Source organism: Phoenix dactylifera, chromosome 10, assembly GCF_051530095.1.
Source record: "Phoenix dactylifera cultivar Ajwa chromosome 10, Ajwa_hap1_PhDact_Kaust_v1.1, whole genome shotgun sequence".
Taxonomy (NCBI): Eukaryota; Viridiplantae; Streptophyta; class Magnoliopsida; order Arecales; family Arecaceae; genus Phoenix; species Phoenix dactylifera.
Window position 1 is genome coordinate 27,273,905 of NC_143199.1, and position 13,874 is coordinate 27,287,778.

Here is a 13,874-nt window from a genome sequence, read left to right on the forward strand (position 1 = left end):
AGAAAAGTGAAAGATAATATCTTTTGGATTTATTTTGTCTTTATTATATATATATATATACATACTTGATAAATAGTCTCCTCGCCGAGCTATTATAAAAATTATATCCTACACTACATGTACCATACCAGTGCATGATGTAGGATATTTTTTTTTTTCTTTGTTGGACTACAAGATGACCTTATGGTTATGGATCATTGGATTCAACTCCAGTGAGACCAAAGCTTTTGATATATTTTTAAAATCAAACCTTCATGTCGGTTTGGAAAACACAGATAAAATTTATTCTGCACTTCTGATCCCAAGGAAGCTCAATAAAAAAAAACAGTCTATCTACCTCTTAACATCAAGACTTAAGAGCGCACTCAATAACTCTTTTCATAAGCGAGTGTATTGTATTTAATAAGAAGCAAAATACTTTATTGGAATATGATTTTCCTTTGTTTAAAATTCCGATAAACCCAATGAAAACAAATATCTTGTAGAACATATAATTATTCATGTCTGCACGCCAATGGGTGTGAAGGGATTGATCTTAAAGGATAATAATTTGGCCGCATTTTTTTCTACTCATCATTGATAAAAAGAATGCGAAGCTGTGATGCTTCTACTTGCTCCCAGATAATTGGACTGATTTCTTTAGAATCGCATGGAGAGTGCGAATCCTGATAACAATACACCATATAAACTGGAACGATACTTTCAAGCACCACGGGGTGGTGGCGCAGTTGGCTAGCGCGTAGGTCTCATAGCATTCTGAGTGATCCTGAGGTCGAGAGTTCGAGCCTCTCTCACCCCATAGTCTTTTTTAAATTCTAAATGTTTAGTATTTTACGAATCTCTATGAACGAAGTTTCTCATTTTTTTGGATTTGACCCTTTTTGGTTCCTTTTTTTTTTTTTTTGTGTACCATTTCTTTTTCCTAAATCTCAGTGAGTATTTGCACGCTTTTAAATAATTCAAGCTAGTTTTCAAAAAGTAACATCTTCTCAAATGTTAGATATTTTATGAATATATGAGTCCTTCAAGTATATAAATTATTTTTATTATTTTATTCTAACTTTTCAAGTTTAAGTAATTTTTTCATTCAAAAAAAAAGTTGAAGTATTCTTTTAAGCAACATATGCTTAGGGTTTTATGGAGACAAATTAGATAATATTTCTTGGATTTTCTATTAAAAAACAGATAAATTGTTAAAATTAATTTTTTAAAGAAAGGCAACTTGAAATATTCAAGTTGACGCAACTAATTGAAGTCTTTTATCTATGCATATTATAGAATCTCTGATCAGCCAGTAGACCCAAAAGATTAGAAGTATCCCTCTTAGTAAGAAAAATTCTAAATGATGTTTTTATTAGCGGCATATTTAAAAAAGATTCTCCCTATACTTTCTTATTCTCCTATTTTATGCTTTGACGGGGCACGGTCTCTCTTCCATTTCTATCTCCCACCACCCATCCCAGCCAAATCCATCCTTTTACTTCTAGGAACCTAAATCTAATTACCAAAGCACTCAACCGATCATAGCTAAAGCTGTCAATGAGTTTGGTTAGGATTCGATTTGACCTAAAATCTAACCCAATCTGACCTGATCCGACCCAATAATCTTCTCTCTCTCTCTCTCTACTGTCATTTCTCGGAGCTTTCTCATGAGCTGCCTCTATGATCTTCATGAATGAGATGCCCTCCTCCTCCCTCATCTCCTCGCTGCCTAGGGCTTGGCTTTGGGTCCCTGCCTCTCCTCCCTCTGGAGCCCAATGCCTCTTGATCCATGCTCCATCCCCTTCAATCTTCGCTGGGTGTTGAAAGATCTTTTGATCTCATCTCCATCGATTCTTTCCTCTCTTCTTTTTTTTTTTTTTTGATTTTTTTGGTTGATTTTATAAGTAGAGATGAATCTGCTCTGCTACATTGCACCAGTGTCACTTGATCAGGGGAGTGGGAGAACCTGCTGATGGAGATGTTGAAGGTGAAGTAGCTATTGCTCCTAAAGCTATGGTGGCAGATGCTCCATCCCCTCCAATGGTTCCTAAATCGATGATCATGGAGCTCGAATCGATTGCTCTAGTAGATAGACGATGGCAACAGAAGCATAGGGCTATAGACGCCTGAAAGCCCACATGAATATGGGGCTTGGGCCTAGAAAATAGGCCCAAAGGCCGAGCAAATCAAGGCCACTTCTCACCCTTAGGTCTCAGCTCCTAGGTGGTCAAGCCACATTGCCTTGACTCACCGAATAGGGTTCACCAAAGGCACAGAGGGTCAAGCCAACTCACACCATAGAGAATTCAATCAACATGATTCAATTCTAGCCATTGATGCCATAAAAAGAGTAACTCTAGCTGCCGAGACTCCTTATGGGCTGCGCTCCCATCAATCCAAAGGTAAATTCGGACGAAGGAGTGTGAATCGTTCTTTCTATCCTCTGCTTCACCGTTTTCATGCTGTGTTGGTGGAACATTCTGCCCGCAATGCTGACAGAAGATCTTAAAACTCCACCGTAACTTCTCTAACTTGTTACAAACTCTGTTGTTATTTAGGGATTAAACCTTGGATCACAAATCTATGTGGATAAGAAGGCAAGCCGAGCATACGAATTAGGTGATCCATGCACCAAAACATTAACGTCAAGCGTTTTGATGACAGGCATCCATCACTTGGCTCTGTCATGGAGCCCAATAACACCTAGTTGGACACATGTCACTTGTTTATTGCTATAGGAGAGCCAGCAAGCTCTCCATGGTTTTAAGGGGGTTTATGTTAATGGCACGACGTGTTAAGGGTCACATAGACGTCCCTGGATCATAACTCATCTCTCTCTCTCTCTCTCTCTCTCTCTCTCTCTCTCTCTCTATCTATCTATCTATATATATGTATATATGTATGTATGTATGTATGTATAAATGCCGATGGTTTTTCATGTCAAGTATAGAATATTTGTTAATCTATGACATCCTCCATCCCCTGTATCCTTTGTTTTCTAGTTTCTATTTCCTTGGTACCATCAAAGGGATTAAAAGAACGGCAAAGTGTGATTATTATACTAAAAGCAGGGTCTGTTAGGGTGCTGAAAATAATTAAGGTGGGATGAAATTTTTGCAGTGGAGGTTTCAGGTTCAAAATTAAGGTGGGACAGGGATGTTTCAAAAGGTAGTCTTAACTTTGGAAAATAATTTATTAGTTTGTAGAGGTGGTTTATCTTACCCCCTGCTCTTTTAGGTTAGCTGTCGTCCCGGCTTCCCATCTATTTTAGCACCCATGCTTTTTTTAGCTATCATGACGTCTGAACAGAAGCTTTGATCATTAACTTGCTGGTAAAACCTTACCGCATCAATAAGATATTCCAAAATTCGAAAAGAGCCTTCGATCAACTCATAAAAAGCTCAGAATTTGATCTTATTGTCTGTTGTGGTCCCTCCTCATACCTCATTTGAATTTTATAGAGACAGTAGAGCGTGGGGTTCTTAGAAAACCGAAAAGAGAGAGAAAAAAATGCTGCTTTGTCGGATGATCAGATGGTTAATTATATTCAAATTTAGCTGAAATTTCGGTATGTTATTTCTGGCATTGAGCGACGGTTTGGATCGTTGAAAATCATTCCCTATTGATTATTTTAAGTATAAATATTTGATGAGATCTATTTTCTATTTTGTTATTTATTATTAAAATAAATTTTATTTGTGATGAATGTTCTTATTGTGGAAACCAAGATTAAATCTTGTTGATGCTTGTGTAGCCTTCTGTTGAACTAGAGAAAATCTAATATAATTCTATTATTTTAAATGGTGAAAGTTTTTGACTGGACTAAGTCTCGTAATTTTTTTTCACATAGAAGAGTTTTTCATGTTAAAAATTATGCTTTGATTATTTTGCTTGTTAATTGCTTGAGTAGATTATTATTGCCTCATGAATGGTATCCTATTTAATTGCACAAAGAGGAAAAAAAGTTTGTGGCATCATTATTTCTTGATTGCATTTTTTGTTTCAATATTATCGAATATGATATTCATATTGAATCCATAGTTAATCTGAGTTGAACAAATGTGACATGAAGTATACCGATGGTTGCAGGGGAGACTTGGGATTAAAGTCGCATTTGTAGGTAGTCTCTGATTTTATTTACTTGCTATGGATACATAGTTTAGCTTAAACTAACATTTTTTATGGAAAGCTTGCAACATGACCTTGCACCAGTAGGAGTGCTACTTGAATTGTTCAGGCCTTGAGATGCCGGCAGTCAGTAGACTTGACCTTCACACTTCTTATGGTCATCAAAGGAACTAAGAAGTCAGAAAGGCTGGTTTCTATGAATTGTGTCCTAATTTCGAAGGTCACATAAAGTATCATCTTGTGTCCTAAGCAAGCTCACTAATCAGGTACCTAACTTTATTAACAAGTTTAAAAGCAAACCTTTTGATGGATATAACCATAAGTATCAACTCTTGTCCCGACTATTTAATCTCTTTGTTTACCATCTAATCCGAGTTTAGCGGAACTCAATATCGGGCACTAATTTGAGAATCCAAGAGTGATGGAAACATTTCAACTAATTGAGAGATTTCTCTGTTTTTTAAAAACACATCATCCTCTCAATTTTTAGGTTTTCATTTTTTTTTTTATCCCCCTCCTGCAACCTCAAACCAATCGACATGAAAGGCGGGTTCTACTTACTTGTAAAAGATGTGGTGTAGCTGTTCCAAAAGCATGATTACCAGCCAATTCCCTCTTAGAAACTACTTCGAAGGGCGTAATTATCAGTTGGCTTTTGTCTTCGTGTCTGTACTCTTGCTATGTGCTTGGAGATTCAAGTAGATTGTAATATAAATTATTTAAATTTTCCATACTGAAACACAGATAATTCTTTATATATGGGTAGTTTAGACACAGTAGATTGTAATATAAATGAAGTTACTTTAAAACAAAATTATACAATGAATTCATCTGATACAACCCCTTGATAGTAGCAATGAAGCTTTTTTTTTTTCTTTCTATAAATCTATCTATAATGCGAACTGGAGCAGAAGCAAAAAGAAAAAATAATGTTTAAAATCTAAACTAGAGAAAGCACATAAAGACCAATTAGCGAGCTATTAGAATTTTGATTTACGAGTAGTTCAAACATGGTAGATTGTATCGATGGGTTGGATTTTCATTTCAAAGCCTTTTATATTCACATCTTATCTAATTGAATTTGAGATAAAAAAAAATTACCAGCCCAACATGATCCAGTTATATATGCCTGTTTACACAGTGTAATGGTGAACTCATCATGTTCTGTCTGGGTGTTGTAGGTGTGTCTTCACTTTCCCCTTGGGTTGTACAAGACTTAGATTCTGATCAATAAAATTTTGCCTGGCTACATATGTTATTAAGTGTAACCTAGGGGATGTATGATTGATAGATTTGCGACGGCTACCAATAGATTTTATCTCAAAGCCTCGTGGTGTCTAAAACGTCCAAGAGGGCCAAAAGAAGTTTCCAATCATTTGGACTGTTGCACGTGCAGCCAGGTGCACTAGAATGAATTCATGTCACGTGCGTCAAGTTACTTCGTAAATGGCCATCGTTATCCACAAAAGAAAACAAAAATTCTATTAATATTAAATTATTTTACTATTACAAAAATGAGATAATAGATTAATTTTTCTTTTTGGTATAATAGATAAATTAACCTATTAGAGTCTGAATTCATCCGTAAAAATAAAAAATAAAATATCTAATAATTGAATAGAAAGAATTATCGAAGAATACTGTAATGTAGTCTCAATATATTTGGCATATAAAATACCATCCAATCAGCTATACTAATAATTATATATATATATATAATTTTAATAAAAAGTAATATATGTACAGTAATACTGTAGAAGAAGATGATAGAGTTCAGCACCAGTAAACAATAAATTTGAAAGCCATTGGCTAATTGAGTCTCTCTTCGTATACTCAAAGCCAGTAATTTTAGTAATCCAACTTTGTGGTATCAAAATCTTTGTTGTATCATGGACAAGCCACCCCACAAGATTCGCGCCGCCAACATCATGTTTTGCCATGTTGTAATTTTCAATTAAAAATTAGACACCGTCCGCCAGCCATTTTCTTCATAAAAAATTTGAAGTAAAAAAATCCACCAGCTATATGGATTTGATGTTTTAACTCCATTCATCCATGGGTGAGTTCTTGGGACCAAATGAGGGTCCGATTTTACCCCCTTTCGCGTAGACACCAACTGCAATAATAATTAGCTCCTCTCTCTCTCTCTCTCTCTCTCTCTCTCTCTCTCTCTTCTGTTGTGTGATAAACCCCAGCATTTCCATCCTCCAAACTCTAGAGCTCCCACCTTGTGGGCTCTGCTCTTCTCTTCTCTTTCTCTGGTGACAATGCTTCCATCCAAATCTAAGTGAGTACCAGATCTACACAAATAATCTTTTTGTCCGTCTTCGGTTCTTGTTCAAGCTGCTATTTTTGTGGTTTTTTCGAGGTCTTTATGTTCTTTTAGCTTCTGGATTTTGTTTCATCTTGGATTTCTTGAAAGTTCGTTTTTTTTTTCTTCTTTTGTTTTTATGGATTGATCTGTTTGGGGGATTTGGGACGTTTCCTTGTTGATTTGGCTGTCAAGATGCTTCTTTCATCGTTCAAGTTTCGGGTTATGCATCAATGGCGCATGGATTCTTGCTCATTTGGATCTCCCCTGGTTCATTGAGCTTGATCTGGTAGTAAAAATTCCAAATTGGGATCTTGGGTTTGCTGGGGCTTAGATTGATTCTCAATTTGAGCCCTTGGATTCAGTGGATCTCGAATTGTTTCATGTCTGCGACCCTAGCTTTCTTCTTCTCTCTCATGGGTTTTGGTCTGGATTTGATGTTTCGATTTGCTTTTACTTGCTATGTAGTGGAATCTCTGTTTGGGATCTCTTGCATTATTGTTACATTATGTCATGTATTAGAAATCTGGATCTCTAAAATCTTCAAGTTTTGGATTTTGAACAGATCTGGCTTATCTGACACTCCAATTAACAAAACCACACCAGCTACCCCTCGGGTTAGCAAACTAAGCAGGACCGGATCCACCAGGTCGGACTCTGCGTTGCCATCCCCTGTGCAGAAGCGATGCTTATCAGTTGATCGGTCACCGAAATCAGTTGATCGGTCGCCGAAATCAGTTGATCGGCCCCCGAAATCAGTTGATCGGTCGCCGAAATCAGTTGATCGGCCCCCGAATTCAGTTGATCGGTCGCCGAAATCAGTTGATCGGTTGCCGAAATCAGTTGATCGGACACCGAAATCAGTTGAGTCGAAGCCTGCCACTAAGACCAGTAGTACTGATGTAAGAAAATCAAGATCTTTTACATTTGCTTCAAGACCTTTTAATTGCCTATCTTCACTATATGCCTTTTCTAATTGTTTGCAATTTGGTTTTCTATCGTAGAAACAACCGCGGACATTGAAGGGATCGGAGCTTCAGGCACAATTGGCTGTTGCTCAGGAAGACCTGAGGAAGGCAAAGCAGCAGTTTGCTTCAGTAGAGCAAGAGAAGATCCGGGTTCTTGAGGAATTGGAGGATGCAAAGAGATTGGCTGACGATGCAAATGAGAAGCTCAAGGAAGCTATTGTTGCTCAGAAGAGAGCCGAGGAGAACTTGGAGATCGAGAAGTTCCGGGCAGATGAATTGGAACAGGTGGGCATTGATGCTGCCCAGGAAAAGGAGGAAGAATGGAAGAAAGAGCTTGAGAACATCCGGAACCAACATGCCGTGGATGTCTCAAAATTGCTTTCCATAACTCAGGAACTTCAGAGAGTGAAACATGATCTAGAAATGGCCACTGAAGCAAAGAACTCTGCCCTAAGCCATGCTGATGGTGCCATGAAAATCGCCGAGATCAATGCAGAAAAGTTGGAGTTTTTGTCTGGGGAACTTGACCGTTTAAAATCCTTGCTGGATTCAAAGCTGGAGAGTGTGAATAATGAAGCAGCAGAAATGGTTAAGAAGTTGGATTCTGAAGTTGACGCTTTGAAGCAAGAACTTGAGAGAACAAAGGCAGCTGAGGAGAAGTTGATTGAGATGGAATCATTGGCTGAAGGGCTTCAGATTGAACTGACTGGTGCCAAGAAAGCTGAATCAGATTTAACTAAGCTCGCTGATGAGTGGAAGAAGGCGGCAGAGTTGTTAGAGGTTCAGTTAGAGGAATCAAAGCAGTCTGAAAAAGCCTTTTCGGATTCCTTGGCACCTGCAATGAAACAGCTGGAGGAAAGCAATGCTTTGTTGGAACATGCCAAATCTGAGATCGGTACTCTTAAAGGAAAGATGGAATCCTTGGATATTGAGGTCGCTAGGCACAAAACTGATCTTGATGAATCACATAGGCGTCTTTATTTAGCCCAGCAGGAGGCATTGGACATGGGGAAGACAGTTGAAGTATTAAAATCCAAACTTCAGATGGTGGAGGAGGAAAAGTTGCAGGCACTGAACAACGAGAAGGATGCGGCATCAAACATTGAAGGCCTGACGGAGGAAAGGAACAAACTGATTGATGAGGTTAATATTGCTAGAGATGAAGGGGAAAAGGTCAAGAAAGCAATGGAAGGTTTAGCTTCAGCTTTGCATGAGGTGTCTACCGAAGCTAGGGAAACACAAGAAAGACTTTTAACAAAGCAAGCTGAAATTGAAGATGCCCATGCTCAGATAGAGCGACTGAAATCAGCTCTCAAGAACACTGAAGAGAGGTATGAGGTCATGCTTGATGAAGCGAGATATGAGATCGTTTGCCTCAAGAAAACTGTGGAAAGACTTGAAACAGAAGCTCAAAGCTTCAGCGGTGAGTGGGAAGAAAAAGAGCTTAATTTTATGACTGCTATTAAAGAGTCAGATGAAGAACTTGCTTCTCTCAAGGTTGAAATGGCAAAGGTGGTGGATGCACTCACAGGAGCAGAGCGTGAAGCAAAAGCTGCAAAGGATGATGCAGTCCAGATGACAACTAAGCTAAGAGAAGCTGATTCCAAGGGAACTGCTGCTAATGAAGCAGCAGAAGAAGCAAAGGCTGAGAGTTTGCAGATGAAGGAAAGTTTATTGGACAAGGAGAATGAGCTGCAGAGCATCACTCAGGAGAATGATGACCTTCGGATCCGGGAAGCAGCAGCCCTAGAGAAAGTCAAAGAGCTGTCTGCATTGCTCGCAGAGGCCACTGCCAAGAAAACTGAGGAAAATGGCGAGCTATCAAACAGGGAGAAAGATTTTGACCTGCTGCCAAACACTTCTGAGTCTCCCGACGTAAATGCCAATGAGAGTGAAGCAGAAAAAATGAAGTCAGAAACACCCTCAGGAAAGCTCGAAGGTTGTTGGACAGAAGAACCAAAACCCAGAGAAGCTAATGACAATGTAGATCAAAATGATGAGGAGGAACCTCTGGAAGTGAAAATGTGGGAAAGTTGCAAGGTCGTGGACAAGATTCTTGCATCAGAGAGGGAGCCTGAGGCAGAATCACTAGATGATGATCAAGACTCAAAGATAGATAGTGGTAGCTTTGATCAGATAAATGGATTATCTGAAAACATGGATAATGGGGCTACTTCGCCTACCAAGCAGCAGCGGCAAAAGAAAAAGAAGGCTTTGCTCCACAAATTTGGGAGCCTACTGAAGAAGAAGGGAAACCATAAGTAGCAGAGAAGCTCCACCACAGGTATCTCATTATCTTGTTTTAACTTCTGCATTGTTGTGCTTTGAGGCTTCGCGTTTTACGGTTCTGATGCTTGTGTTGATCTTTCAAGGCTTGTCTGAAAATTTGTAACAATATAGAAAGTCTATTTGAGATCATCTACTGCTTCTTTGCCACTTTGTTATGCGTAATGAGCATTGTAAAATTTTTACCATCACATGCATTACTTTATAGATCGGAGAGGAAAGATTGCTGTTATATTTGTATAATAAACCATGCACTCACTGTACTCATTGAAGGCATCATATTGATATTTACATTTAAAGATGAGATCTTTTTATATGTATTGCAAGGCTGTTTGCAATTGGCTTCAGTAATTCCTCATTTCGTTTCTTTTCTGTTAATACCCTAGCCCTGCTAGCTTTTCCAGATACTTTCTCATAACCACCACCTATAGTAGCTTAGTTTTTCTGCTGTTGTAAGTTAACCCTTCAGTACAAATCTGAGCTGCCTGCAAACTGGAATGTTGTTTTTGGTTGGTTGGCATTCTCAAATTTTGTAGAGAACTAGCTGGATAAGATCAGCCAATTGAGGTATCATAGTGCATGATAATGTCGAGTTAAATATGAGTCAGAATAACAGTTGAAAATTCATTTGCAAAGCCTGGTGGCATCGAATTTTCTTCATTCGGTGAATTGAAGTGTGTATCTGGCCATATCTGGTTTTGTTCTAGTTTACAGAGAAGCTTTTCATGTTTCCAATCGGTTCTAATCACTGCTAGCATTTTTCTTCATGATTCAAGCAATAGATGACCACTCTGCAGACTCAGTTATGATTAGTATCATAGATCTCTCCCAGTTTACTTCTTCCTGCACCAGAATAGCTAGTGGTGAATGTTCTTCATTCTTTTGTACCAATTAAAAGATTGCTAGATTATGAACAGGAAATTCCTCTTCCATAGCTTGCATTTAAATTTTCTATTCTTTTATTTATTCAGAGGAAGCCATGTTCATATTCTCTCTTTCTCTGTGTGCGCGTCTCAGATGCTTAACTGGGTTTGAGGAGCTCTAGCTCTCGAGGTATGGTCCATGTGAGAAAACCCCCCTTCTGACATCCTCGCAGATCTCTGGCATGGCATGCCTTGCTTGGCATGGTCCAAGTTCTTCATCCCTGTTGTTTCCTTTGAATGACCAAATCTAAGAGGATGAATACAAGTCATGCAGCTCTCTTCAAGACTCTATACCCTCTGCAGCCACTTCTTTGTAGTTTGTACTCTTGGCTTTCTAGGGGTATTCCAGGCCAGCCTGCATACTACTATAACTTGACATTAGACTCCAGGAATCTTCCTAGTTTCTACTTTAGGTCAATGAAACCATGTAATGGTGGTATGTTCAAAGTAATTCCCTTTTGTTTTCGGCCCTTCTTGACCCTGGGTGTTTCCTAGTCTAACCCCATTCTCCACTCCAGTAACCAGTTTGCCCCACTGCAACAGACTTGTGAGATTCTGAGTCCATCTTGCCTGAACCATGATTCATTATGTGGATGAATGAGTGATTTCTTTAACATATTTGCACTCATCAGTGATCCAGGATGCAATGTACAGATGAACTAAAATTTTAGATTTTAAAGCCTGTCAAAGGATTTGGATGAAATGGAATGGTCATTAGAGAGGCTCGATTGTCGGGCATGGAGCAGCTGGAAAGACCATCTTTCCTTCTAAACTCATTTAGTTAACCTTAATCATTCCCCCCAAAATAAACTCATGAGAATTGAACCAATTAATGTTGGAACCGACCCATCCTGATCCAATCAAGATTGGGTTGGTCTTGCTTGGTTCTCGGGTTAGTCTATTTTTTTTATTTTAAAAAGAAATCAGTAAATAAATAATTGATTTTGTTTGAGAAATAAATCAATAATGGAAACTGGAATGGATTTAAAATAATATATAATATATTCAGAGGCATCTACAGGAAAATTAGAAATATCTATAAACCTGGAATATAATATGTTGCAGGTAAAAATCGCAATAAACCAATATTTCATTCAAACAAGCAATACTTAACCAGGATCATGAATGAAAAATCTATAAAAATTAAATCAATACATATATATGTGCATGTATAGGGAGTGGGCTGGTTCAGGTTTGGGTCACCTGATCCATTGATCCGAACCGAATCGATCTGATTATGCTTCTAAAAACTGAAGCCTGGTTCCATTCGATTCCCTCCCTCCCTCCCCCGCCCTGTCTCCTCGAGCACGGCATCCATGCCGCTGGTCATCGAGGAAGAGCAAGAGCCGAGGTTGCTGGATGGAGCACGGAGGGGGCAACAAATCTGCAAACCTAGATCTGTACACTCTGAAATTGGTCACAAAAGCTCGGGTAAATACCTAGGATTTATTTTTGGTTGGGGACCAAACATGCAGGAACTTAACCACTAAAATAAGTTCCATTCAATTCCATTCAACTCGTTCCACAAGAAGCATCATGTAGGTCGTGTAGGGACTCAAGACCCTCATTCCTTCCCAGAAAATTAAAAAAAATAAAAGAAGTCTCAATGCCGTATCCTCTCATGAACTCCATGGCTCGTGAGATCATTATGAAAGTGGCAAGAAATCCTCCAACATAGGAAAGGATAATGTTTTTCCCGATGTTTTATGTTTGAGTTCAGAGCCGTTTTACTTTGCCGTTAATCTGGAGAGATCTAGTTCAATATGGGAAGTTGTCCATCTGTTAACCAAATGGCTGGTGTTTTTTTTTTATATATTTCCGGTAACAGAGAGTGAAAATTCAGTACAATCTTATGAAGGAAACACCACCTGCATCCGCCATTATTAAGGTAGCAAGATGAGAGGAAAAGCTCTCAAGTCCGAACCACTTCTGAACGCTCTATACTTGCATGATTGACGAGGAGATCTGTTTCGTGATTAGCTTCCCACATGATATGGCGACAGGAATGGCTGGTGATTAACGAGACTGACACAGTAGCGGGCATGTATTATCCAATCATAATTAACTGTTCCCTTTTTTTTAATGGATTTCAGGTTGACGTGGTCATAATACCAACAACTCGGCAAAAAATGGGGGTTTTGCCTGGGCATGCTGCAACCATTCCAGCGCTCAAGCCTGCATTGCCACTGTGCACGAAGGGAGAGAAGTGACCGAGTACTTTTTGTCAGCAGTGGGTTGCAAACAGTACTCATGCAGAGCTATTGTGGCCATTGAGGCTGTTCCTGTGGACCGCATTGATCCATGCTCGGTTCAGAAGGGTTTTCTTTTTCTTTTTTTTTTCTTTTTTGGAAACTAGTATTTCATACATTGTGAGTATGAATACATCCAATGAAATCAGTAAACAACAGGTTCCGAAGTGCTTTATGTAACTCCCTCTTTTCAGCCCATAGGGTATCTTCTGAATGACTTGCCACATATGCAACCATCCAGTTCGCCGCCTCATTGGAATGGGTATATGGACTTTACCCAAAAGCTTAGCTCAGTTTCCAAGAACTTGGAAAAGGCTGAAGCAGAGATTGGGTGGATGTTCATAATGTTCTAAATGCTGCACTCTCGGGATGGGTTTTTTTATTTTTCCTAAAAGAAAGTCTCCATGTTGAAATAAAAAGCCTCTTGCCCCTCATTATCAGGATGGTCACCAAGATCGTTGGCAACTCGCAAAGGTGAAAAAAATGGTGGAAGGGAAACATAATAAATTCAAATATTTCAGTTGGAAGATTTATTTTGACATTGCTGATACCTTTATTTCTTCCTCGTTTCATGGTGGGCAGTTTGTGGAATTGGAGGCAATATACAAAATGGAAGCTACCCTATCTATTATTGGAGAAGGGTCTGATATGGGATTGGATCAGAATTAGATGATCATTATGTTAAAATCCCAATAGCGGTAACAATTTGGAAAGCCCCTAGGTATTCGAAGCTCAATTCAAGTAATTAGTAAGTCCCTCTGATTAATGATTAAGAAAAAGAACAAAAAAAATAAAAAATTGAAGTTACGATAAAGATCAATCGATTCTCTTCTCCACATTATCTCTCTCTCTCTCTCTCTCTCTCTCTCTCTCTCTCTCGTTCGTTCATGCGTGGGCGTGTTTGCGCACGCACTCTTTTTAAAGTTTGTAAAAGGCGCAAACAAGAGTACGGGCTAAGACCTTGAGGGATTTGAACCTTCCCAAAATATGACCCACTGCTGCCCCCTACTTATAGAGTTAATTTTAA

At 38.8% G+C, this 13,874-nt stretch overlaps 1 protein-coding gene and 1 non-coding gene across 6 annotated transcripts; both read left to right on the forward strand.

The window, feature by feature from the left end:
• Positions 1 to 713: 713 nt before the first annotated feature.
• TRNAM-CAU (transfer RNA methionine (anticodon CAU)) lies at positions 714 to 799 on the forward strand. Its single transcript is given in 2 exon segments — positions 714 to 751; positions 764 to 799. It is a non-coding gene; the product is annotated as a tRNA-Met (tRNA).
• A 5,362-nt stretch (positions 800 to 6,161) lies between these two features.
• LOC103714044 (WEB family protein At3g02930, chloroplastic-like) lies at positions 6,162 to 13,281 on the forward strand. Of its 5 annotated transcripts, none has more exons than XM_008801172.5 (4): positions 6,180 to 6,397; positions 6,987 to 7,323; positions 7,426 to 9,673; positions 12,692 to 13,281. In XM_008801172.5, exons 1-3 carry the CDS (start codon positions 6,378 to 6,380, stop codon positions 9,652 to 9,654), a joined length of 2,586 nt encoding a protein of 861 aa, XP_008799394.4. In that variant the 5' UTR covers positions 6,180 to 6,377; the 3' UTR covers positions 9,655 to 9,673; positions 12,692 to 13,281. The 5 variants fall into 5 exon arrangements, with proteins under 5 accessions (XP_008799393.4, XP_008799394.4, XP_089781986.1 ...); XM_089925860.1 differs by lacking the exon at positions 12,692 to 13,281 and adding an exon at positions 12,427 to 12,610; XM_008801173.6 differs by lacking the exon at positions 12,692 to 13,281 and adding an exon at positions 10,647 to 11,068.
• Positions 13,282 to 13,874: the final 593 nt, after the last annotated feature.

What these genes read in the sequence shown, in the direction of transcription:
- LOC103714044 (XM_008801171.5), top strand. Translation starts at nt 6,378, where the DNA reads ATGCTTCCATCCAAATCTAA. An exon ending in ATGCTTCCATCCAAATCTAA is followed by an intron (nt 6,398 to 6,986) that starts GTGAGTACCAGA and finishes GATTTTGAACAG; the next exon opens with ATCTGGCTTATCTGACACTC. An exon ending in CTAAGACCAGTAGTACTGAT is followed by an intron (nt 7,324 to 7,425) that starts GTAAGAAAATCA and finishes TTTCTATCGTAG; the next exon opens with AAACAACCGCGGACATTGAA.